Source organism: Bos indicus x Bos taurus, chromosome 29 (assembly GCF_003369695.1).
Source record: "Bos indicus x Bos taurus breed Angus x Brahman F1 hybrid chromosome 29, Bos_hybrid_MaternalHap_v2.0, whole genome shotgun sequence".
NCBI lineage: Eukaryota > Metazoa > Chordata > Mammalia > Artiodactyla > Bovidae > Bos > Bos indicus x Bos taurus.
Genome location: NC_040104.1, coordinates 3,965,732 through 3,991,096, shown reverse-complemented (window position 1 = coordinate 3,991,096; position 25,365 = coordinate 3,965,732). Strand labels below are relative to the sequence as shown.

The 25,365-nt window shown below is 54.3% G+C and overlaps 1 protein-coding gene across 8 annotated transcripts in view; it reads left to right on the top strand.

The window, feature by feature from the left end:
• The first annotated feature begins 15,326 nt into the window (after positions 1 to 15,326).
• Positions 15,327 to 25,365, top strand: part of ANO1 (anoctamin 1) — a 172,487-nt gene continuing 162,448 nt past the window's right edge. For 2 of the 8 annotated variants that reach the window (XM_027531440.1, XM_027531438.1), the window contains exon 1: positions 15,330 to 15,791. In XM_027531440.1, coding sequence (XP_027387241.1) covers positions 15,734 to 15,791 — 58 coding nt within the window. In that variant the 5' untranslated portion in view covers positions 15,330 to 15,733. Of the gene's footprint in view, positions 15,792 to 25,365 lie in introns of all 8 variants that reach the window. The other 6 variants (XM_027531437.1, XM_027531435.1, XM_027531439.1 and 3 more) reach the window with 6 other exon arrangements.

The window sequence follows — 25,365 nt, the reverse complement described above, 5'->3', positions numbered from 1 at the left end:
GATTGCGGATGATACCAAAGGCAGGAAGAAGGGGCTGCTGCTGGGGTGCTTTCAGGAAAGGGTTGAGATGTGGTGGCCTGCTCCATCGACATCTAGAGAAGATGAGCTCGCTGGGGGCAACTCCACTCTGCCAGGAGCACTTCTTGGGCAGAATTTCTGTCCAGGAGCTGCCTAGTGAGTAATACTTCTGTGCTAACTACACAGCCCATGGATTTGTGACCTGGTCTTAAGTTACCTTCCTGCTGGCAGCACAGGGCTGTAACTTGAAAGGGTCCCCTGGGGAGACTTCTTGTCATGCTTTGGAACCCGCATCCTTCCTTCTCCATTCCTTTGTCACTAAGCTCTAGGTCCTCAGAGACCTTTATCAGAAAGCGGGTATCTCCAAAGGAGAACAGTCAGACGTGTATCAGTCAGTCACACGCTAGTATAAACAAAGTTAGCAAATGGGTACCACTGCAGGATGTTAGACAGCTGAGGGACAATCTTGCCGTATGGTGTGGGGGCTGTGGGGAGGGTCCCCGGCAAGGGGTGCAGGTGAGAAACTTTCCCTCTCCAGCTGTCACCAAAGACCCCGGGTTTCCCTTTCAGGGCCGCGTGTGCTGACTTCCTCCCAGGGTGGAGGCTGGGAAGGGCTGCAGGGGATCTGGTCTGAGTCAGGGCTGAATCCCAGTGCCAGGACTGCCTAGCTGGTGTGACCTGGGGCTTCCCAGGTGGCACAAGTGGTAAAGAACCCACTTGCCAAGGCAGGAGACATAAGAGATGCCGGTTTTGACCCCTGGGTCAGGAAGATCCCCTGGAGAAGAAACGGCAGCCTACTCCTGTGTATTTGCCAGGAGAATCCCATGGACAGAGGAGCCTGGCGGGCTCCAGTCCATTCAGTCACATGAAGCTGGACATCACTGAAGCCACTTAGCACGCACGAGTCAAACTCTCAGCTCCCAGCAGCCTCGTCTGTGAATCGGGCATGTCCCACCACAGAGGCCTGCTTGAAGGACAGGACATCAATGGCAGCGTTTTCCCTGGTGATGCTCATTGTCTGATGCTGGACCCAGGAAGAACCACACTTGTCTGCTGCCTCTATTTCGTCTCTGGAGTGAGGCCCTGAGCACCTGACTCTACTGGGAAATTGTGTCTCTCTTTTCACTAAGCAGAGAGGTTGTGAAATGCCGCTGTGGGGTCGTAGGGTAAGGAGAAAGACAGCTAGGGAGCTCTGGGAGACCCCGACGGCAGGAACGTGGCCAGGATGAATGACGTCACTCCTCAGCAATCAGAGGAGGGGTCTCTACGAGGAGGGAGGAGTTGCTGAAGGTCAGAGGCGATTATGGCAAGGGGGTGCACTCTAGTACCCTTAGGGTCTCAAAGGAAATCTATGCCAACAGGAAATGCAGGCAAGGAGGAAGAGAGGAAGGGAAGGAGGGAGGGAGGGACAGAAGGCGAGCTTGAAGGACCTTCTTGCTCCTGGGGACGGTGATGCTTCATAGCAGAAGCCTGGCCAGAGCGTGTTGAATCTGTCTCCAGCTGCCCCAGAGGCTGGCCCTCCAGGGAAGTGTTTTCTCAGAGCCAGTGGGTCCCCACCCAGCCCTATGGCGTGTCCCTGGGGAGGGTGGGGCAGAGCTGGGCTGACAGCAGCCACAGTGGCAAAGGCCTTCAAAGTGTCACCAGCCTCATCGATTAGTGGTCACGTGAACACCCTGTCGGGAAATGTTCTTCAGGCCACGGTCTTGGCCGCCACTCCGGAGGCAGGGCCTATTTGCTTTAGCAATTATCCTGTGCAGGTCTGAAGTGAGTGTTTATATAAGAGAAGCTCTGTGACCTCGCACAGTTCATGCCCCCTCTCTTGGGGTTGTTCTTCATCTTGATCATGATGAGAGAGCTGCACAAACAGCCACATGGTGGGTGGCGGGGGCGGGGAGGAGAGCCAGGGAACGTCTCTGTTGGTTCAACAGCAAGGGACAGAAAAAGTTCTCTTTAAAAAGTGACTCTCCAAAAAAAAAATAATAATAATAATTAATTAATTAATTGAAAGTGACTCTCCTATAAGAGAAGTCCGGAAGGGTTGGTGGGGAGCTTCATAAACTCATCAGAGACCAAGGGTCCCTCTCTCAGACCACTCTGCCATGCTCAGCAAAGGCATTCTCCTTGTGGCCCAAGATGACTGCCTGAGCTCAAGCCATCAAATCTGCATTCCAGTACAGGAAAGAGAAATGGCAGAGAAGGGTACTTTCCCTCCATGGAAGTTACCCACACACTTTGACTCATTCCCATTAGTCATACCAAGCTGTAAGGGAAGCCTAGCCATGCCATCTTTTTTTCTGAGTAAACATATGCCAGTTAAAAAACTAGGAATTCTCTTACGGAGAAAAAGGCTAGGAATAAATATTGGGAGGAAACTGTGACGAGGTTCGGGATGAATCCCTAGTCCTAGGGACAGGCCGTCAGCTGGCAAGGGACCTGGTATCCTCTCCTCACTCTGAGCCTTGGTCTCTCATCTGAAAAATGGGACAGCTGTTCCCAAATGGCCTCTGCTTCGGATAAGTGACTCTGTTTGAAACAAAAGTGAGAGCGAATTCAGAGAAACGCTGGAATATTTGACTGACAGGCTGTGTTTGGAAATGCCAGCTTATCTCGGTCTCCAATGCAGAGTGCGTGAGCATGCCTAGGCTTTTTTTTAAGTGAGTACATAGACGTTTGGACACATATTTTCCAGTCCTGGCAAAATATGAGTGTTATTCCAAATGCACGGGCAGCAGGCACTGACTCAGTTACGAGACAAGCTTCACAAAAGACTGAAATGCCTCATTTCCTGGGTAGGAACACACACATTTGTGTTTCTCTCTGCTTTGGAAACTGTAAAACGCTGTCATTTTACAGCCACTCATCGCACATATCTTCATCCTGAAGCTGTATGACAACTCGTGTGCCTGCTGGATTTTCCTCTCGTGTTCACACTGTATTGTGATCAGATATTTCCATGTAAATATGCAGTATGAACTCTTACCTGCAGTATGCCTGAGGACGTGGTTCATAAATGCAGGAGGATTCCACTCCTTATTCTTCACCAGCACTCCTGAGTCAGACCAGTTGTGAGAGTAAAGCGAGCTGCCCACGGGGCCTTTGCACAGCTGTCCTGGGCCCCGAATTGTTATCGTTGTTCAGTCGCCAAGTCATGTCCGACTCTGTGACCCCATAGGCTGCGGCACGCCAGGCCTCCCTGTTCCTCACCATCCCTCGGAGTCTGCCCAAGTTCACGTCCATTGAATCGGCGATACCATCCAACCATCTCATCCTCTGTTGCCCTCTTCTCCGGAATATTCTTCCTCAAATACCTGCATAATTTCCCCCTCTTCACTCAGGCCTCACGCAAACACCCCTGCCTGTCCCCTGCCTGTGGCATCTTGTCATTCCCACTCCCCTCCTTTCACTTCATTTTTCTTCAAAACCCCTCCCTTTCCAGCACAGCATCATCTGTTTATTCTCTTTCTCCTGCATAGGAGTGAGATTCCATAGCAGCAAGAACTTTCTCAAAGCCCTCTGTCCTCAGCAGCTAGACTTGTGCCTGGGGGATTCAGATGCTCAATGAATATTTATCACCTCACGTCATCTGCTTTTCTAAATATTTTTCTGTTAGTCCTTAGAGAGAGACTCTACGAAAGATGAAAATAGTTGTTTGGGGGTATCTACTTTTTAATTTATTTTGTGGAAGTACAGTTGGTTTACAATGTTGTGTTAATTTCTGCCTACAGCAAAGTGATTCGGTTATACATACATTCTTTTTCATATTCTTTCCCATTATGGTTTATCACAGAATATTAAATATAGTTCCCTGTGCTACACAGGAGGACCTTGTTGCTTATCCATCCCATATCATGGTTTGCCTCTGCTGATCCCAGACTCCCAGTCCATCCACCCTCTTCACCCTCGGCAACCACAAGTCTGTGCTCCGTGCCTGTTACAGATATGTTCCTCTGGGTTGTATTTTAGGTTCTGTGTGTAAGTGGCCTCATATGGTGTTTGTCTTTCTCTCTGACTTCCGTCACTCAGTATGACGCTGCCGCACAACGGCGTTATCTCACGCATCTTTGCGGCTCAGGAGTATCCCACTGTGCGTATATGCACCACATCTTCTTTATCCGTCCATCTGCCCACGGACAGTTACATTGTTCCCCTGTCTTGGCAAGTGTGGAGAGTGCTGCCAGGAACATAGGAGTGTATGTATCTTTTTCAGTTAGAGTTCTGTCTGGATATATGCTCAAGAGTGGGCTGGCTGGCTCAAACGGCAACTTTATTTTTTAGCTTTTTTTAAGGAACCTCTGTACTGTTTTCCATAGTGGCTGCACCAACGTCCGTCTCCACCGAGTATAGAAGGGTTCCCTTCTCTCCACACCCTCTCCAGGATTTGTGATTCATGGACTTTTTGGTGATAGCCATTCTGACCGGCGTGAGGTGGTACCTCATTGTAGTATTGCTTTTGCGCTTCTCTAATAATTAGTGATGATGAGCATCTTGAAGATGAAAATGCTTTCACTCCTCCACGCTAGCAGTGGTGGGCATGGCTCTTCTTGGCTTGTACAGATTCTTCTCGAGCTCAGTCTACCTGAGTGTAAGCTTTTAAGATTCCATCTTGTCCCGAAAAGACTTTAACGTAGCTTACCAAGATCTGTAAAATTTATCAGAAATAAGATAATTTGAAAGTTTGCAAAGGAAAATGAAGCACAGGGAAAATAAGGTTCTGGAAGTACGATAAAGATAACCTTCAACGCTTCCTGAACGGCGGCTGTGAGCAAGACATGGCTTTCCGGGCTCTGGCTCACTTGTGCTTCATGATGACACTGATGCGTCCCATTTCACAGATAAGGAAACTGAGGCCAAGAAGGAGGAAGGCTTTTGCCCAAGATCACTGCACTGGCAAAAGGCAGGAAGGTGGGAGTCCGCAGTCTCTCAGCACATGGGAATCCCCCTCCCCTGGCCCTGTGCTCTTGGCCCCAAAGCCTGGATTGAGGAATGTGGGACCACCTGTGGGTGGCAGAGCCCTAAACGCCCGCTCGGGGGACCTCAAGATGAGCTGCTCCTGGGCATGAGTGAAAGCTCCGCTTTCCGTGGGTCAGGATTCCCAGCTGCAAGCAACAGAGGCCGAGTCTGGTTCTCCGTCTGGGACAAAGCATGATGCAAGGCCCTGTGGGGACAGACTGAGGGCCGCCTGGGAAGCCACGCGTGGGAAAGCCCGCGTCTTCCTGCAGCCCCTGCCCCTGCCACCAGGATGTCCTGCCCCTGCCCCCAGACAACAGCACCGCAGCCTTCCGAGACAATCCTAACCCTGCCTCTCTGGTCCAGAAGCCAGACCGCACACGGGCACGTCTGATTGGCCAAGCCCGGGTCACCTGAGCATGGCCCAGTTGCCAGGGAGACAGACCCGCAGCCTTCCCACCCGCTTCCATAGGGGTGGCTTTTTATCCATCAACATCACACCCAGAAGATCTCCCAACAGGAAGGGAGGCTGGGTGCTGAGCAGCCCCTCCGTCAAATGACCAAAACCGCCACATCCTCCCTGAAGAGTCCCCAGGACAGCCTCTCATGGGGGTCCACTGAGAACCACAAGCTCTAACTGCTGGAAAAGCCAGGAGTGAGGGGCTGGTGCCTTTCTGGGTCAAGGAAGCCCGTGAATGAAGGGGTGGGAAAATTGAGCAGACCCAGGGCTGGCCCAGGACCCCCATTCAGGGGCAGTTTGGGCCCCTTTGTCACAGAGGCTTGTGGGTGCTTGGGGACCCTTGGGTTCTTGGCAGCTGCAAAAGCACCTTTATGGAGTTAATCAAGAACTCGGAAGCTTTAGGGTGCTGCCTCTCGACCCCTCCACTCCCCGCCACTCTCCAGGACCACCTGCCCTAAACAGCCTGTCTGGTCCCAGAACTGAAATCACCCCGCAGGCCAGTGCGAAGCTGGAGCTGTCTACCACGTGGGGTGACTTGCACTTCAGACTGTTCACTCCGAGCCCACTGGCTGGCAGGGACGCAGCCGCCGACCGGCTTGCCTGTTTTAGTTCCCTCAGCTTTGTTTGGTTTGTTACGCTGTCCACGTGGTTGGGGTCAAAGCGCTCATACAGGGTGCGCCGCGAGCCTCTGTGCACCAGCCTCCCTCGCTGCCCTGCTCTGCTCTGTGCCCAGAGAGGACGGCAGGGGCCAGGAGACTGTGTCTGCTTGCCCCTGTCACCCTCTGGATTCTGGACGCGGCAGGCCACGGGGACCGGAGGACAGGAGAGGAACACTGATGTCTGTTCTCCCGGCCGCTCCCGCCAGGCTGGGCCCACTGCTGAGGCCACAGTGCCCAGATGCAGCCCATTCCTCCAGCCCGACCCCGAGGCCAGGCCCTCCCCTTCTCTCATCTCTGGGAATCTGCCTGTGGCCAGCATCTAAGTGCCTCTCCAGCCCTTATGATTTCCTCTAACCTGACCACACCTCTGCAAACTGTTATTTCATTAAACTTGTTTTGGGCTGATCTGTGTCTGCCCACCTCCAAATTCATAAATGGATACCCTAAGGACCAGCCCCTCTGAATGTGGCTGTATTTGGAGACGGGGCCTTTAAAGAAATAAATAAGGTAAAATGGGATCACTAGGGTGGGCCCTAATCCCAAAGGACTGGGGTCCTGATAAGAAGAGGAGGTCAGGACACGGACACACACAGACGGACGACCCTGTGAGGACACAGGGAGGGGACAGCCGTCTGCACGCTCAGGAGGGGGGCCCCAGGAGGACCGGCCCCGCCCACACCTGGGTCTCGGATTCCAGCCTCCAGGACTGGAGACAGTGAATCCTGTTGTTTAAGCAAAGCCTCATGTCTCACTGGAAGGAGCTGGCTATTGGCTACCAGGCCCTAAATGGTATTAATACATATCACAGCAATTTCATATCAAGGGCTTAGAAGGTTCTAGGCCGGGTGCTTCCTACATGGATTCCCTTATCCTTGTCCCCACCCTCAAAGATGGGCACGTTGATGTCCCTGTTACCCCAAACCACAGAGCAGATACCCAGGCAGAGTCTGAGAAGGCTCCAGAGGGTGTGCGGCTGGGACCGATGCCCACTGGACTCATCCACGCCGCACTTCTCTGACCACAAGAGGACGGGTTGCCCAGAGTGAAAACACAGCCACCACGTTCGCCCAAAATGGTCCTACATTCTTTAGACCGAAATTAGAAGAAGGGGCCGGAACACAGCTCTGGGTACTTCTTCCTGACCTGTCTCACCATCCCTGGCACAGGTGATGACTTGAGGGTCCTGCCCGTGTGCATGGAAACGGCTGGAAGATGCCCTTCCATCCCCAAATACTCCAGCTGCCGTGATCAAAGGCCGCAGAACTGGTACACATGCTGCCAACAGCTGGGTGTTGTTCCAGACCCTGCACTGTGGCTGATGGAGGGCTCGCCCCGCACCCAGCACCTCGCTCACCATGCAGGGCGCTGAGGGCCAGGCCTGCCCCTTGCCAGCAAGGCCACCTGTGCTGTGGCTGGGAGGTCGCTGACAGCTGCAGTGGGGACGAGGTGGGCGGCAGGGCTGCCTTTTCCGAGGGGGACACAGGGACTTCCCTGGTGGCCCAGGGGCTGGGACTCCACGCTGCCAGCGCGGGGGGCCTGGGTTCGATCCCTGGTCAGGGAAGTTAGATCCCCTGTGCCACAACGAAAGATCCCGCACGCTGCAGCCACGAGCAAGGATTCCGAGTGCTACGACTGGGACCTGTCACAGCCAAACAGATTTAAAAAAATGGGGCGCGGCCCAGCCCAGCAGCCTGTGCGGCGGGCCAGGCCTCCATCCGACGCCCTCCTTCCAGCCAGCACGGCCCCAAGCCTCAAAGGCTGACCGCTGTTGCTTTTTAAATCAAATGTTTCGTAAAGGGGAGCCTGAGGGCGGCCTGAGGACACGACTTACTCTGCTTTTCAAGGACAAAGGAGGCTGGCTCCCCATCAGCCTGGCCCTCGGATGACCGGCCCATGCACCATTGCCAGGCCATCGTGGGCGGAGTGTCGTCCAGGCCCTGAGCCCTTTGGAGATAGCCGGGGTCAGAGTTTCGCTTTTCCTTCTCAGATTCCCTCCCAAGTCTGGGAAAGCGTTATCTTGAGGGTCTGTGAACAGTCCTCTCTCTGAGTGGCTGTCATTTGCATATGTGGCTGAAAGAGGGGAAGAAAATCCCCCCAGGGGCCTCAAGGAGCCCTGCTCTGGGGGGAGGTGGCCGGTGTCCCCAGGGGCAATGCCGCTGACGTTTTCTTTGTCTGGGAATCAACATCTCCCAGGCAACTCTGAAGAAGGGGCTGTCCTTTGGGAGACATCTGTCCCCTTGTGCAGAAGACCCCGAGTGACTCCGGGGCTGCCCTGCGGTTCTGGGGGGGCCGGTCCTCCAGCCATCGGACGCGCTAACTTGCCCACAAGTACCGATATCAGATGGTGGAGTGGCCAAGTACCTGAAAACAGCTGAGCCTTAAGAAACAGATCCCCTGGGAAATGACAGATGCCTTCTTGATTGTTTTATTTTTAAAATAAACTCTATGGGAAGCGATCCTTCTCTGGAGACCGTTTTACCCTGGACTCCTGAGTAAAGCTTGACGTCTCAACTGGGGTGTGTATGTGTGTGTGTGTGTGCGCGCGCCTGCATTAGTCACTCAGTCATATGAGACTCTTTGCGACCCCATGGACCGTAGCCCACCAGGCTCCTCTGTCCATTGGCTTCTCCAGGCAAGAATAGTGGAGTGGGAGGCCATTTCCTCCTTCACTTCACTGAGGGCTCACTGGATAGTCCTTGGGCCTTGCGGGCGAGAAAGCACCAGGTGTGTTGAATTACAGATGCATCTACCATCCTTAGATAACTCTGAAACCATCTGGAACCTGTCATCTCCCTACCATCAACCCCCACCCCCACCCGCCACCACCTCCGGTTTATAGCCAAGAGCCTTGGCATCGATACTCTTTACTCTGAAAAAAAAAAAAAAAAGGCTGTTTTCTTTCATGGGGCATCGAGCGTAAATATTTGCACCATTAATTAGAGTCCGTTTAATTCCCCAAACTCAAACAATATGGTCAGCCTTTAAGGGTAAACAGGCCACAAGACGTTAGTCATACCTGGAAGATCACTAGCGGAGTGTCTTCCCTCTGGCCCTTCACCAACTTCATTCTGCAAACAAACAAATAGACTAAGGTTGAGGAGAGGCCAAGGAGGCCCCAGCGTGAACTCTGGATGTAGGAAATAAAAAGGGCTGATTATGGGTTCTTTCTTTTGTTTCCATGGCCTTCTTGACCCATAATAATGTGTTGCAAGGAGCGTGGCGGGTCCATCCATGCAAATTCCAAATTCTAGAGAAACAAACGGGAGTTTGGTACAGTGCACTGGAAACAATTCTGGAGTTGACTAGAAATTTCTGGAACACATTGGACCTGGATATGACTCCCAGTTCTGCCACTTACTAGCTATGAGGACTTGGGCAAGCCTTGGTCCCCTCTGGGAGTCAGCTTCCTTAGCCATGAGTGGGAAGTATGACCCAGACCTCACATGGCTGAGGTCACAGCCTCCTTAGCCGTGAGTGGGAAGTGTGACCCAGACCTCACGTGGCTGAGGTCACCTGGGTAAAGATAACGTTGTTGTTCAGTCGCTCAGTCGTGTCTGACGCTTTGTGACCCCATGGACTGCAGCACGCCAGGCCTCCCTGCCCATCACCAACTCCCAGAGTTTGCTCAAACTCATGTCCGTTGAGTCGGTGATGCCATGCAACTATCTCATCCTCTGTCGTCCCCTTCTCCTCCTGCCTTCAATCTTTCCCAGCATCAGGGTCTTTTCCAAGGAGTCAGCTATTCACATCAGGTGGCCAAAGGATTGGAGTTTCAGCTTCAGCATCAGTCCTTCCAATGAATATTCAGGACTGATTTCCTTTAGGACTGACTAGTTTGATCTCCTTGCAGTCCAAGGGACTCACAAGAGTCTTCTCCAGCACCACAGTTTGAAAGCATCAATTCTTTGGCGCTCAGCCTTCTTCACAGTCCAGCTCTCTACATTGATAGATGACCACTGAAAAGACCATAGCTTTGACTATGAGTGAATATTTAATTCCAGCAACTTGTGTTGCCTGAAATCTCTGAGGCCAAGGCTACTCTCCTGTGTCTGCGGGGGAAGATGGACAACATGGGCTCACAAAGCCTGTGTAATGCCCGGAAGCCATCAGTGTTATTTCTGGTATTTCCCCAGAGGCAGCCCATGGGCCTGAGTGCTCTACAGACCTGCCTGAGTGCCAAGGGGACACGGGGAGAATGAAGTGTGGTCTTCACGCCCCTTGCAGGTACTTGGGGCGTGTCAGGGAGGAAATCTCAGTCTGGTGCCTGGAGCTCCATGCCCTCTTTACCAAGTGGTCTCCCGGGGATTGGCACCATGTCAGGCTCAGGGTCCCTGGGGCATAGACCCCAGGTCGACCTGAACATGGTTGTACTTTTATTGTCCTTTATTAAATTGTCACCTGCTGGTGATTCTGATTTTCCATTTCCAATCGCAGTATCGAGTTCTTTACAAATGCATTTGATAAGTCTCTAAGAAGGAAGGGTTTGAGTTCCAGCTCTTACCATTGTGTGACCTCAGGCAAGGGACTACTCCTCTCTGAGCCTCAGTTTCCTGAACTGTAAAGTGGGGATGATAATAGAATGGACGGCACAGAGCTAATAATTGTGAAGCGCTTGGAACAGGGCCTGGCACACAGTAAGTGCTATGTAAGAGCTTGTTACATAAACAGACGCCCAAGGGGAAGCGCCAGGCAGGTGGCTGCCTCTGTCGGCAGGCCCCGGCACGGGTTAAGGCCTTGGACACAGACCCGCTTCAGCTGTAGTCCTCTGCATCCGCGCGGGTGCCCAGGCTCACTCCAGCGACTGCGTGCCACAGTCGGGAGCCCCTCGTATCAGCAGCAAGCAGCTGCCTCCGGTCCCCAGCTGCCCAGAAGGCTGGGCTGGATTCTCCCAGCTCGCGGTCCTCTCTCTAGTCCTCCTCCTCCTTCCACTCCGCTCCCCCCTCCCCCCTGCCCCCTGCTCCCTCCTCCTCTTAGCCACTGAACTCTCTGTCAGCCTTGCCCAGGGCCTTGGGCCACCTTGGGACCCCCTCAGTCCTTGCAGGCACTTTCGTGAGACACTTAAGCTCCTTTCCGTTAATCTGTTTGTTTTGTCTGCATCAGGCCTTACAGTCTTCACTGTGGCACTTGTGACAAAGGGGCTTCTCAGTAGTTGTGGGGCTTAGGCTTAGTCGCCCCAGAGAATGTGAGATCTTAGTCCCCCAACCAGGGATCAAGCCCATGTCCCCTGCATTAGAAGGCAAATTCTAAACCGCTTGACCACCAGGGAAGCTCCCCTCCTCAAGTCCTTTCAAAAGGCTCCTTGGAAACAGCCTGAAGGACCATCAATGGATGAATAGACAAACAAATGTGACCTCGCCAGACCACAGAATATCATTCAATCACAAAAAGAAATGACGTTCTGAAATATGCTATAATGTAGATGAGCCTCAAAAACATCATGGATTTTGAAAAAAAGAAAATTATGAGAAAAGAAAACCACTGTGGAACGGATGAGACACAAAAGACCACACGCGGTGCGATTCCGCTGATGTGAGGGTCAAGAAGGGATCCGCCAGGGAGGAATGGGGACCTGATGGAGCCGGGGGCTGGTGCGATCCCACTGATGTGAGGGTCGTGGATGGATCCGCCAGGGAGGAACAGCGAGCTGACGGTTACCGGGGCGGGGAGGGGCAGTGACCCTCCGGGGTCCTGGGTTGTGCTCATAGTGATGGGCATGTTCTCAAACTACCAGGAAAGTCCCAAACGCCACTGAACTGGACTTTAAAATGGCTGATCTTATATTATGTGAAATGCACCCTGATGCTACTCCCCCTGCGCACCCCCCCACAAGAAAGGACTTGCTTGTTCTGTTCAGGGCAGCTGCCTGAGCCCACAGTCGGCCGGGCCCTGCCTGCAGATTCCTCCCTCCCCCGACCCCATCATTTGCCAGGCCACCCTGTTCCGTCACTTCTGTTCCTTTTCCCGGCCTCTCCCCTAAAGCCACCCTTAACCCCCAGAAACCCACCCACGCCAGTTGGGTCCCAGGTCAGGGGCCACTCCGGCTCCGAGATGCCCCCAGGAGCTGCCTCTCCTGCCTTAAAGCGCCGGCAACGTGGCCCTGCCCGCTCATCTGGGGACACAAACAACACCCTCTAATCCAGGGCTTGGGATGCGCCAGGTTCTGGGCTGGAAGTGTCTCTCTCCAGCTTCCCCAAACCCTCGAGAGGCAGCTCCTGCCAAGCCCCTTTTCACCCATACACACTGAGGGGCCAAGAAGCAACTTGTCCACGGCTGGGTGGGTCCCTCTCCTTCCCTGTGAGGCCCGGGGCTTAACGCCTCTTCCAGCTTGCTTATCTCCTCAGACTGTACCGGTGCTCAGGGGGTGGGAGACACCCCTTGAACCCTCACATCCTGCCAGCCCTGAGTAGGGGCCCTAGGCCCTGAGGAAGAGACGCTCAGAGGATCGGACTGGAATGAAAACAGACTTCTCGAGAAGAGAGCATTCCGGCGCCCTGTGACCCCGGACGTGTTCCAGGGAACAGTGACAGTGGACGCAGGGTGTATGTGACAGGCTGGGCACCGACTGGTCTCTCGGAGGGGCATGGGTGACTGCAGGGGACACAGAGGGATCTGCGGTTGTGTGTGTGACGGGCTGGGCACCTCCTGGTCTCTCGGAGGGGCATGGGTGACTGCAGGGGCACAGAGGGATCTGCGGTTGTGTATGTGACAGGCTGGGCACCTCCCGGTCTCTCACAGGGGCTGGGTGACTGCAGGGGCACAGAGGGATCTGCGGTTGGGGGGTGGGTGGTGGCTGTAGGCCCCGTGACACTTCCCATCCAGGCAGCTCTGGCTTCTGACCCGCCCCCGAGCAGAATCTGGGGCAGTGGAGACCTTGAATGGAGTCTGATAAGGTCTGGGGAGGGCTGAGGCTGTCCCAGCGGGGCCCTGGCCTCACCCTACAAAGCCTATTTAAAACCAGCCCAGGGCCTGAGTGCTGGCCTTCGCTGCAAACTGCCTTCTCTCCCTCCCTCCCTCCCTTCCCCGCTTTGCCGAAAAGGGAAACCATTTTCCATAATTACAAGCATTGTGCTGCGTGATTACTGTATTCCGTAATGACGGCTGTGACAGCACGCGTACCCCCTCCCCGGGACAGTCCACTTGCCCCACTCTGCTTTTGACATCAACATCTTCCTGACTGCGCAGGGGGTGGGCGCTGGGGCTCCCCGGAAGGCAAAGGAGTTGGGACCCAGGGCACCCCTTCTTCTAGGGCACTCGCTCCCTGTCCAGGCCACAGGGGAGCCCAGCCTGGCAACATTTACCAAAATAGCAGCCGAAACCAATCTTTGTAAAAAAGAGCTGGTTTGGGTATTTACTGAAATATCTTTTAAAACTTGATAGGATGAAATATCTTTTTTAAAAGGGTTTGGATCTCCAACGGGCTCTTTTGCATACGTTGGACACAGCTGAGGGGTTTCATCAGAACGTAGCTTAATTGGAGCCAAGAAATGAAAAGAAGAAAAATGGCTTCGATCAGAATGAATCAACATCTATTAATGGCTGTTTAACATATTTCGGCTAATAATAATACGTTAAATAATGTGCATTTTAAACCTAGCTAACTAGACAATAGCTCTTCTCTGCCCTCAAAAGGTAAACAATGATGGTTAAAAATAGCCCCAGGACCTATTTACATTTTTTTCCTCCTGAGCGTTTTTTGGTTTATAGTTCATCATTCCAGGGGTTAGAATTCTAAAATTTTCTCTGTGTATTTACACAACGGAGCTATTGCTATGTATCACGTTGGCTATCAGACCTTTCCAAGAAAAATGAGTTCGTATCTGGACTCCCACACAACAGTGGTTTGGGTCAGCTGGAAGGGCTCTGGGAAATTCACGTGGCCCCAGCAAGGGCCCCTGCAGTGCCTCTTCTCCCTGCAGCTTCCCCTGCCCTCCTGGGTATACATCCGGGGTACACAGCCTCTGGGCAGCCTCTGCACAGAGTGACCCCCCACAGCTCCCCTCCAGGTGCTTCAAAGCCCAGTTTTTCAGTCTAGACCAAAACGAGATAAATACCAAGGACAATCCCAGGTCACCTCTCTCCCTGAGCCCCTGAGAGGAAGGAGGCCTGAGTCCCCTCTCTGTACACAGCACTTGGGGTGGGGGGCAGCGGAGAACTTTCCGGCAGGAAGCACTTCTTTGTGGTTTTGCTGCTACTAGAGCATTTCCACCGATCGGTACACATGGCTGTCAATCCCAGCAGGCCTGGCGGGGTTGGGGGCATCATTAGACGGCTTTCTAGTGGATGTGGTCTGTCCCCACAGAGGGGCCAGATCCAGTCTCCTCCCCAAGCTAGCCAAAGCCGGGGGGCTCACGGACTGCTTACTTGGCAGGGGAGCTAGGGGTCCCCAGCCTGGGTGAGTGGGCTCTCAGCACCAGCCTGGCTCCTCCTCGGACTGCAGAAAGTGGGAGGTGGCCTTTCAAAAGGTGAAGCAGTCTGCTCCTGCCCCACCACTGCTCTGCAGTGATCAGGGAGCAGCTTAAGTGAACCTTTTGTTTAAGGCAGTTCTGCCTCAGAATTGATGGTATTTATCCGGAGATGTCATGGGTGTGAGGTCTGCAAAGACACAGGAGGCGCCTTGCCTGAGGCGCTCTGTGCACTCCTAGTGCCCACATAGCCGCTGCCCGGGAGGATGCTGGCATGTCCAGACCTCACCTTCTAAACAGGAACAGGGCTAGAGAGTGGTACCTCCGGCTCCTAGCCCTGAGCCAGCCTGCAGGATGTGGGGGAAGCCCCTGCGGGCACCCCTGGCTGAGTCCTCTTAGCCTCGCAGGCTGGAATCCTCAAATAACAGGAGTTTTCTCCTATTTGGGAACAGCTCTCACCTTATTCAGATTCCCAAGTTCTGCATAGGTGAGGGTTCAAGTTCAAGCCAGGCACTTGCCCTGTAATCTCCCGATCGCCTTCGCTTCCCTGGGCTTCACTACCTCCCGCCTCTGACAAGTTGAGAGTGATGACTTGGGGTCCCGCTGCCTAGGAGAGGGGGTAGCGCGCTCTCCGCTGACGCCCCACGCTGCGCTGGTCTCTCTGGGTCGTTGCCTCCTCTCCGCCCCCGCCCCCACCGCAGTCAGCACCCCCTTCCCGGGGCCCTATCTGGGGGCCCGCTGAGCACAGCGGCTCAGGGCTCCACTGTTCACCCCGACTGATAAGCGGGTCAGACAGCCGGTGGAGACGCGCCCCTCAGAGCAGGAGGCCGGGGCGGGCGGGACCCGCGGCGGATCGCTGCCGTGGCTGCTGGTCTCCAGCGTCCCGCGCGCTCCCTCGGTGTCCGGTGGCCGCGGGGGCAGTCGCGCTGCGCACTGGGCGGGGCGAGGGCGGTGTCAGCAGGTAGCCCCGCGGGAGGCTGGGGGGCAGGGAGCGGGCCGGGACCCCCTGCCCAGAAAGCCGAGGGGGAGGAGCGGCTCGGCCGTGCGCGAGGGCGGCCAAGTTTGGCTCCGGCGCGCCGGCTTCGTGTCCTGCGTCTGGGGAGGCAGAGGGGGACCGTCCCCTCCCGAGTTGGGCTCGGACCCCGGCGCCCAGAGCCGCTTCAGACCTCTAGCGGGGCTTTTGGTCGCCCCTCCTCTCCTGGATCCCGTGGTCCGGGGCGCACCGGAGCCGGGCAGTGAGCCGCGCCATGCTGGAGGACGACATCGGCCTCGAGGCATTGACCCCCAAGGAAGCCCCCGCAGCTGGTGAGTATCTAGGGCCGGCGCGAGGGGCGAGGGACCCGGGTGTGGCGGCAGCGGCACCGAGGTCTTTCGGGGACAGCGGCTTCCCAGGGACTGAGGGGCGTGCAGGGAGCAGGAGACAGAGACCCCTGTCTCCGGTGGCGGGGACGTCCCTCGCGAGCTTTTGGGTGGGGGTACTTTGTCGGCCTCGGGTCACTGAGGGCACTCACAGACACACTGACAGCGGACAGACAGACCGCGAGCTGGGCGGGGCTGGGGGCCGCCGCGGCCCCCTGGCCGGCATCGGCCAGCCGAGCGGTTTCCCATTCCCGGGACAGAATCGTCCAAGCCCTAGGCGGATGGAAGGTTTTCGGATGTTTTTACAGGCGCTATTAATACACATAATATTTCCGTGCTGTTCCGGAGATTTATTCGCGATATAAAGTCACTGCTATGACTTGAAGTCATAATGGAAACTGCGTGAAACTTGGAGGGGGAGACAAGTGAGACTTGGACGGCAGCTGGGAGGGGGAGTCCCTGACTTCCTCGGCCCCTCCCTGAACATAAATCACGACCCTGGCTATTTTTGTACCAATAATTTTAAAATAAATGACCCACGCCATGTTTCCTGGATGATTTTTTTCCCTCCCAGTTCAGAGGTTATTAAATAAACCTCAGAGAGGGACACTGACAAGGGGCTACAGCCTGCACTTGGCTTTAATTACGCAGCCGAATTCCAACCGGGAGCGCCCTGGTTGGTATGCTGTGCCCCGTGGTCAAAGCCACCTGCAACCAGGAGCCAGGAGCCGCTGAGGAGGAAGCCCTCCTCCTTGTTCCTTGGTCGCTCCTCCTTCCCCCAACCTTCACCTCTTCTAGGGGTGGGGGATGCCCATGGAGAAACTTATCCTGGTGTCTGCTTCTTAAACAGCTCCAACTGGACTTCTTTCTAGAAATGACACCATACCCATCAAAGTCTTTTCAGGAGGAACAGAGAAGGCACTGCCAGCCAGAGGGGGAAGGCCACACCTGGGAACGGGGAAGCTTGAGAAAGTCAGCCAGGAGGGCCTGGCTGTGCTGGCGCGAGGGGCCGCCTCCAGCTCCCTGTGGACATGATGCATTCATGAGTCCCAAACTCAGCATCTGTGAGCGGCTAAGCAAGCTCTTGCCTCCTGCTGGGCACCGAACTAAGCACTTCACATGTTCAACCCTCAGCCTAGCCCTGCAAGCTGGGAGCAGAATCATCCCCATTGTGCAGACAAAGAAGCCGAAACCACACAGCTACCTCACGGGGCTACCGAGACTGGAGCCCAGGGTGACACCTGGGTCCAGCTCCCATGAGATTTCTGGTCCTCCCTTACCCCCACCAGGCAGAATCACCCAGGGATGCAGCTGGAGCTGTAATTCCTGCACACAGGAATGTACTAGCTGGGGGGGGGCTTGCTCTTTGGTTTTGAGAGCCTTTTAATTGGGGGGCGGGCCATATCTCTGACGTGAGGATCCGGGGGCTCTCAGGACGGTCTGATTCAGACAGGCTCCACCCCTAAAGCAGGCTTTCTGCTCCTTTCACCTGCGTCTCCGCTCTGTGTGATGGGCAGGGGTCTCGCCCCTCTTCTCCTGCTCTGGGCTTCAGCAGTGACAGGTCTAAGACCCTAGGACTACTGCTCCAACCTCCATTCCTGGGTTTGCCACCGGCACCCGCTTCTGCCACAGCCAGCATGCAAGAATGTGGGCGAACTCTGACAGCATCACCCTCCCTCTCTAGCTGTCTCAGTGAAGGCCCAGAGGCCGCACTCGCATGTGCGGGTCAATAGGAAGTAATAAAGCCGCAGAGGTGGAGGATGGAAAGAGGCCTTAGCTCCCTCCTTGTCTCCGCGCCAGGCGCTGAGGCCCTGACCGCAGACGTCCTCACGGCGGGTGCAGCTGTGGAGAACCCGATTCTGAATCCCAGCCTTGCTGCGTGCAGCTCTGTGACCTTGCTCAACCTACCCAACCTCTCTGTGCCTTAGCTGTCAACCTGGAGGGTTTGAGTCTACAGCCTTTTTTCTATTCCTGCTCTGCTGTGACTGAGTACTGCCCCTCCCCTCTTCATCACCACACGCATCTGTCCACAGCCTCAGGTGTGACGTTCTACCCAGCGTCCTGAGACATCCCAGGACCAGCTCAGTCTTGTTTCCCTGCAACAGTCATTACAGATGCTACCTCCTTCTCGGCCTTCTTTTTAAGCTCCCTCGTTGTTTGTTAATAAGCTATTTATTCACAAGCCCATGGCCTGCACCTCCCACTAGGGCAGCTGGAGTTAGGGCGAGGTGGACACAGGCACCCCCCGCCCAGGACATGTCCGCCCAACTCACTCCTGCTCATCCCTCAAAACCCTGCCAGGATGTCCCCTCCTCTTGGAAACCAGCCCATGTGCCTCTCTCCACTGATGACACCCTGGGCATGGGGAGCAGGAAGGAGGGCTGGTGGGTAAAGATGGTTGTTGGTTGAGCAGTTCGCTGTGGGCCGGGCGTCATCACAGTGAGTGAGGTGGACCCTGTTGTCTCCCCATTGGTGGATAAGAAAACCGAGGCATGGAGAGATTTCTGAAGGTCACAGAGCTGAGAAGCAGCAGATGCAAGGTGTGAACCCCAGGCAGCCTGGCTGTGGCTTGTCACCACACGCTGCTCCCCACTCAGAGAGGATGGGAGGGCTGGCCCCTGAAACTTTCACCTGCCTGTTCAGCAAACAGCTATGCAAGGCCTGCAGGGTGTCTGGTACTGCACCCTCTGGGCTTGGGACACAGCAGGGGACAAAGCAGACGCAGTCCTGGCCTTCGGAAAGCTTTTTGACCACATAGAAGAATTCGATATCTCATATGTTGGCTGGTGATGAGTCCATGAAGATAAGTCGAACAAAATAGGGGGCGATTTTCAAAAGGATGGCCATATGCTCGCTTGGGCAGCACATATACTAGAAAGGGTGGCCAGAGAAGCCCTCATCGGGAGGCAGCGCAGGACAGCACGCCTCAAAGAGGTGGAAGAAAGGCAGAGGGAACAGCCAGTGCAAAGCCTTATGCCTGGAGTGCCTGAAACACGCCAGCTGGGCTCACGGAGTCCAAAGGGAGTGCGAGAGGCAGTCCAGATTGTCATGGGCCCCTGGAGCCTCTGGAAGGGTCTAGAGTGGATCTAGGTTTGGGCAGGATCCCCCTGGCTGCTTTGAAAGGGAAAGACGGGAAGGCTGAGGCGGGGAGGGCAGAAGCCGGTCCGGAGGCTCTTGCAGTAATCCAGGGGCGAGTCGCTGGTGACAAGCGGAGGGCAGTCTCCGGGTGTGTTTTGAGAGTAGAGCGGACAAGGATTGGCCATGCATCACACGGAGGGTCTGAGAGTAAGAGAAAATTTAAAGAGCAGCTGGAAGATTTTTGGATTGAGCAGGAGAAACAGGTGTGGGTTAGGGTAGGTGAGGGGCTCACCTTTTGGGGTTTTTTTAGTTGACATTAAACAGAGATAACATTTTCATCATTTTTAAGCATACAAATCAGTGGCATTCAAGTCCTTTTCGAATGCTGTGCAGCCATCACCACTATCTATTTCTAAAACTCTTCTTATCATCCCCAAACAGAACCTGTGTGCTCATTAGGCAATAACTCTCCATTTTCCTCCCCCACCGCCAGGCCAGGGTAACATCTCCCCTACTTTCTGTCTCTATGAATTCGACTATTCTAGGTACTTCAGAGGAGCGAAGTCACACAGTATCTGTTCTTCTGTGTCTGGCATATTTCATTTTACACGCTTTCAAGGTTCAAGGTATCAGAATTTCATTCCCTTCTATGACTGAATAACACTCCATCGAATGTGAGACCACATATTTCTTATCCATTCATTCAATGGACACTTGAGTTATTTCCCCCTTTTGGCTATTGTGGTTAAAGCTGCAACAAAAATTTGCATTCAAGTGTCTGTTTGAGTCCGTGTGTGTGGATGCTAAGTCGCTTCAGTAGTATCTGACTCTTTGCGACCCCGTGGACTGTAGCCCGCCAGGCTCCTCTGTCCATGGGGTCCTCCAGGAAGAATATTGGAGTGGGTTGCCATGCCCTCTTCCAGGGGATCTTTCTGACCCAGGGACTGAAGCCAGGTCTCCTGCATTGCAGGCAGATCTTCTAGTATCTGAGCCACCAGGGAAGCCCACATAGCCTTTGTTTATCTGTTAATTTCTTTGCCCAGTTTTTAGGGGTTGTTTGTGTTCTTGTTGTTGAATTGTAGGAGCTCTTTATATGTTCTGGATATTACACCGTTGCCATTGTAAGACATGCAGATGTTTGCGCTCCTCCTCCAGCTGGCCTTTTCCCTCCCTGGATCTTGTCCTCTGACACTTCACACACAGTGAGTGTCTCTTCTGTGCTGTCCTGTCACTCATGGAGGAAGCTGCCTGGTACCTGCAGTTTGACGCATAATTCAACTTAGAGGCAGATGATGCTCCGTTTGGGGGCCGTTTACAGTGCCGGGAGCTGGAGATACAGGGTAGCCGTGGTCCTGCTGCCATGAAGTTTACAGCCTGTGTTGATTTATGTTGTGATGTTCATTATGGAAGGGCCCTGATTCGGGCTAAGTAAGCCCTGTGTGCTGAGGACCCATCCACCCAGCTGTCCCACCACCTGCCTCACCTGAGCTGTCCCTTCCATCAGACACACGACGGGTTGCATGGATCACGTCTGCCTCACTTGATGGGTCCATGCTGTAGCCCCAGCACAGGGCTTGGCAGAGGGAATGGAGGATAACTGACGGTTCCTGTCCACTCATCCTGTTTTAGGCACTGTTCCAAGCCCTTTTCGTGCATCATTTCCTTTAATATTCACTTGATGAGTTGGTAACGCATTAGTAATATCACGAGCCCCTTGTGACAGATGAGGAAACCAAGGCACAGAGACACCAAGTAACATGCCCAGGCTCACACAGCCGAGGGCGCCCTGGGGATCAGTCAGCGTGGCTGGAGGTGGGCGGATCCTGAGACTCAGGTCAGCGCTGGGGCCGCTGGACGAGGATCCAATCTGGGTCCCCAGCTCCAGACATGGGGTCCTCTGCAACTTGCTAACGCCTCCCCAGCCCTCTGACCGGGAGGCAGTCCTTGGGGTTGGGGGGTGGGGCCCTGCTGCTGCTGGAACCCCCGCAGGGAGCCAGGTGTCTCTCGCCAGCTCTTCCTCTCCCGAGCCTGGCTTTGCCTGGCGTGGGCGCCCCCAGCAGCCGGCAGGGCCCTCCGCCTCCAGCGCCGGGCACACGTGTCAGGGTTTTCACGCTGCGTAATGAAGTATCAAAAGCTTTCCGACCTTCAGAAATCCATTTGACCATGGTCACGTGGCCACTGGGTAGACAAATTACTAGTTTCATGCATTCAGCCCTCGGAGGGCCTGTGTGTGATGTCTTGCCTGGTAAGCCAGGCTGCTCGTTTGCAACCCAGGGGTCCCCTCACCCACCTAGGGGGCTTGCACCTCAATGCAGCCCCACTGGGCTCCGGGTTCCCACATGCACAGAGGAACCCCCCAGGCGCCACCCCCGCCGGGCAGCCGAAAGCTCCTCCCTCCGGCTGCCCCCCTGTTTGCCTCTGGGCGTGGAGGGTAAACGTTCCCCTTGACACCCAAGATTTAATCCTTTCCTTTTCACACTAAACCGGAATGATTGCTGCCCACGTACAGCCTCGGGCGTATAATGACTTTTTAATGCATTTACATGGCACTTCGCTGGAGAAGTCTGAACGCACTGTTTGGGATGGAAATGGAGCTACTGATGTGAGCTGTTAGAATAAGGCATAATTGAGCATATTTTTTATTACATTGTTTCCTGGTCAGAGAACAGCTGGGGACTGGGGGTTCCAGGGGAAGGAGAGTGAGTGAAAGCCCCGGTCTGTCCGCGGGTTCCCACTGCAAACTCTCTTGCTGAGGACGTCGGGCTCCGGGCTGGAGTGGGGCCCGCAGAGCATTCCTTCCTAACCCCAGCCCTGTCCTCAGTCCAGGAGGCTCAGATCGCTCCCACCAGCTCTGCGTGGTGCTGTCACGCTTCTGCTTGGCCCCCCCTCCCACCCTCCCTTTACCTGGTCCGGTTGATACCAGTTCCCAAACACCCCTCAAAGCCTCCCCAGCTCCCCGTGTCTGTGCTACCCGCTCCTCAATTCCCCTGTTGCCTCCAGGCTGGCCCCCTCCTCCCCACTGCGCTGGACCCCACCAGCCCTCACCTGGCCCACAGGTGAAGCCCACCTGCCTCTCAGGGTTCCCTCTCGTCCCCAGCCCTTCCCCTCGCTGTTCAACCTCACTGACCTTCTTCTGGTCCTTCATCCCTTCTTTTCTGCTCCCTGGGCTCTTGGCCATTTCTCCCTCCAAGCTCCATCACCTCCTCCTGGAGGCTTTCCCTGACTCCGATGGCCAGCGGCGTCTCAGCACCTCTCCCCGACTACTTACAGTCATCCCTGTACCCGCTGCTAGGGGTATTCTATTAGCGTGGCTCTCCCAGCACTCTGCAGAGTTCCAGAAGGCCAGGCCTGAGCTGGTTTTTGCCAGTTTGGTTTTACACACCCTCTGTTTGTCCTTAAACCCCTAAGACCAGAACTTGGAGGAGGCTGGGAGTGGGCAGGTGCCCGGACCAGCTCAGGACTCCTTTGCACAGGGTTTGTGGTCTCAGATGACCTCTTGGGAGTTAGGTGTATTTCATTTGTGTGCTATATGAAAAAGGAGTGATTTTAAGCAAAAAATACTCCACTGTGGATATTGGTATAGCATGGGAAGATTTCCCTTCAATAATTTTATTAATGTATTTGATTTTGGCTCTGCTGGGTCTTTGATGCTGCACGAGCTTCTCTCTAGTTGAGGTGCACAGGTTTCTCTTTGCGGCGGCGCCTCTTGTTGCAGAGCTCGGGCTCTGGGGCATGTGAGTTGCAGTCTTTGCGGCTCCCAGGCTCTAGAGCACAGGCTCAATGGTTGTGGCGCACAGGCTTAGCTGCTTCAAGGCATGTGGGATCTTCCTTGACCAGGGATGGAACCTGCATCTCCTGCATCGGCAGGTGGATTCTTTACCACTGAACCACCACGGAAGCCCCGGGAAGGTTTCCCCTTAATTGATAGGTAGCTAGATGATAGATAGATACATATAGTTAGGCAGATGATACAGAGATGGCTTACATAATGTGTTTTGTATAACACATACAATCTCTTTATATTGTGCTGTTCAGTCAGTTCCCTGGTGGTTCAGACAGTAAAGAGTCTCCCTGCAACGTGGGAGACCCGGGTTTGATCCCTGGGTCGGGAAGATCCCCTGGAGAAGGAAATGGCAACTCACTCCAGTATTCTTGCCTGGGAAATCCCATGGACGGAGGAGTCTGGTGGGCTACAGTCCATGGGGTTGCAAAGAGTCGGACACGACTTCACTTTCTTTCTATTCAGTCATTAAGTTGTGCCCGGCTCTTTGTGACACCACGGACTGCAGCGCCCCAGGCTTCCTTGTCCTTCACCATCTCTCGGAGTTTGCATTGAGTTGGTGATGCTATAGACTTTATTTATTTTTTAAAATATTTCTTTATTTGGGTGCACAGGGTCTTAGTTTTGGCACATGAGATCTTCACTCTTCATTGCAGGATGTAGGATCTTTAGTTGCAACATGTGGGTCTAGTTCCCTGACTGGGGAATCAAACCCAGGCCTCCTGCATTGGGAGCACAGAGTCTTAGCCACTGGAACACCAGTGAAATCCCCTGGGCTGTAGACTTTAGATCGTAGCCATCAACTTGTGAAACCATCTTGAGCTGAGTTTACTGCACTTTATCATATGCGGACTCTTTCTTAATTCGTATTTTAACATCAGCATGCCTTACACCACTGACAGCTGGTTGTGGTTATAAATTAAACAATATGTGACTAAGAATACAAACAATTTAAACCTCTCGCTCGGCCAAAGCTCTGAGAGTTGTTAGAAGTGTCCAGCTGAGCCATAAATTGAGTCTTGACCTCAGCTGACCGCCTCATTCACACACAGAGGCTCTCCAACTTCCATCTCAAAGGGGAAATCTTTAACTAATTATGTCTTTGATTTTAATAAATAGTCATCGGAACAGGTGTTCTTCTGCCCTTAAAGAGGTTAACAAATGCCCTGGATCCCCTCCAGAGACCCTGGAATGAGAAAGCCAGGAAACAGGGACTCAGAGAGGTTGCGTGATATTCCTGAAGTCACGCAGCAGTTTGGTGACAGAGGTGGGGCCAGAGCTCCTGTTAGCTTACTCCAAGTCCAGTGCTGTCTCCCCTCTTCCCAAACCTAAGGAGGAGGTTAGAGTCGACAGATAATTAGCCTTGGAAGTCCCTTCGGGAGGCTGCAGTGCGGACCAGCCTTTAAGAAAGGCCTGGCGTCCCCTGTGTCTCTGGCCGCTTTGGAAGGGACACCATGTTTTTGGCTGGTGCCGGGTGAAGTCCAGGCTCTACGATGCAGCAACTCTGGAGAATGCGCTGGGCTCCTCTGGGGCTGGGGTCCTGGGGGTGGGTGATGCCCACGCGCTGAAAGGCACGAGGGCACGAGAGCTGAACAAAGAACAGCGGGTTCACCTCCCTGGACTCGGGCTCCCTGGGAGGCGGGTGGTGGGTGGAACGGCCTGCAGTGTTTGAATGTTTGCTCTTATCGCTGTTCTTTCGGGCGGGGAGGGAGGAGGGGATAGCCATCGCGGTTGCGAACCCAGCAGGAGAGTGGGGATGGCCCCCACATTCTGCTGCTTCACATTCTACCCTTGATCCTGCCTTTTGGAAAAAACACTCTCCTCTGTCCTCCCGTCCCTCAAACAAAAGATTATCGCCAGTTTAAGGACTTCCCTGGCGGCTCAGCAGTAAAGAATCCGCCTGCAAAGCAGGAGCTGCTGGAGACACAGGTTCCATCCCTGGGTCGGGAAGATCCCCTGGAGGAGGAAATGGTAGTCCACTCCAGTATTCTTGCCTAGAGAATCCCATGGACAGAGGGCTCTGATGGGCTACAGTCCACGGGGTCGCAAAGAGTCGGACACAATTTAGCGACTAAACGGCAACAACAAGTGCACACAGTAAGATGCCCGGATCTCAGGTGCTGTTGGTTCTAACAGAGCTTCCCACACCTGTGTGACCCGTGCCCATTAAGCAGGGCTTCCCTGGTGGTCCAGTGGTTAAGAGTTTGCCTTTCAATGCAGGCGACGCAGGTTTAGTCTCTGGTGGGGGAACTGGGCTTCCACTTGCCGCAGGACAGCTAAGCCTGCCTGCCACCACAACTAAGACTCAATGCAGTGAAATTAAAATAAAAAACACACGAAATATTCCTATTGCCCCCAGACAGTGACCTCACACTCGTCTCCCATCAACCGCCCATCCCACCCCGACCGTGGACGAATTCTGCCTGTTCTAAACTTCTTATAGATGAGCGCACAGGGTGAGAACACCCCCGCGTCCAGTTTTGCGCAGGGCAGTAGCAGTTCTGCTGCTGGTCCGTCATATCGTGTGGATGGACCGAAGGCTACTGTCCATCCTCCTAGAAAGATTGGTTGTTTCCAGTTTGAAGCCTTTACGAATGGAGCTTCAAGGAACACTGCTTTTTATGGCCATGTTTTCATTTCTCCAATAAACGCCTCCAGCTG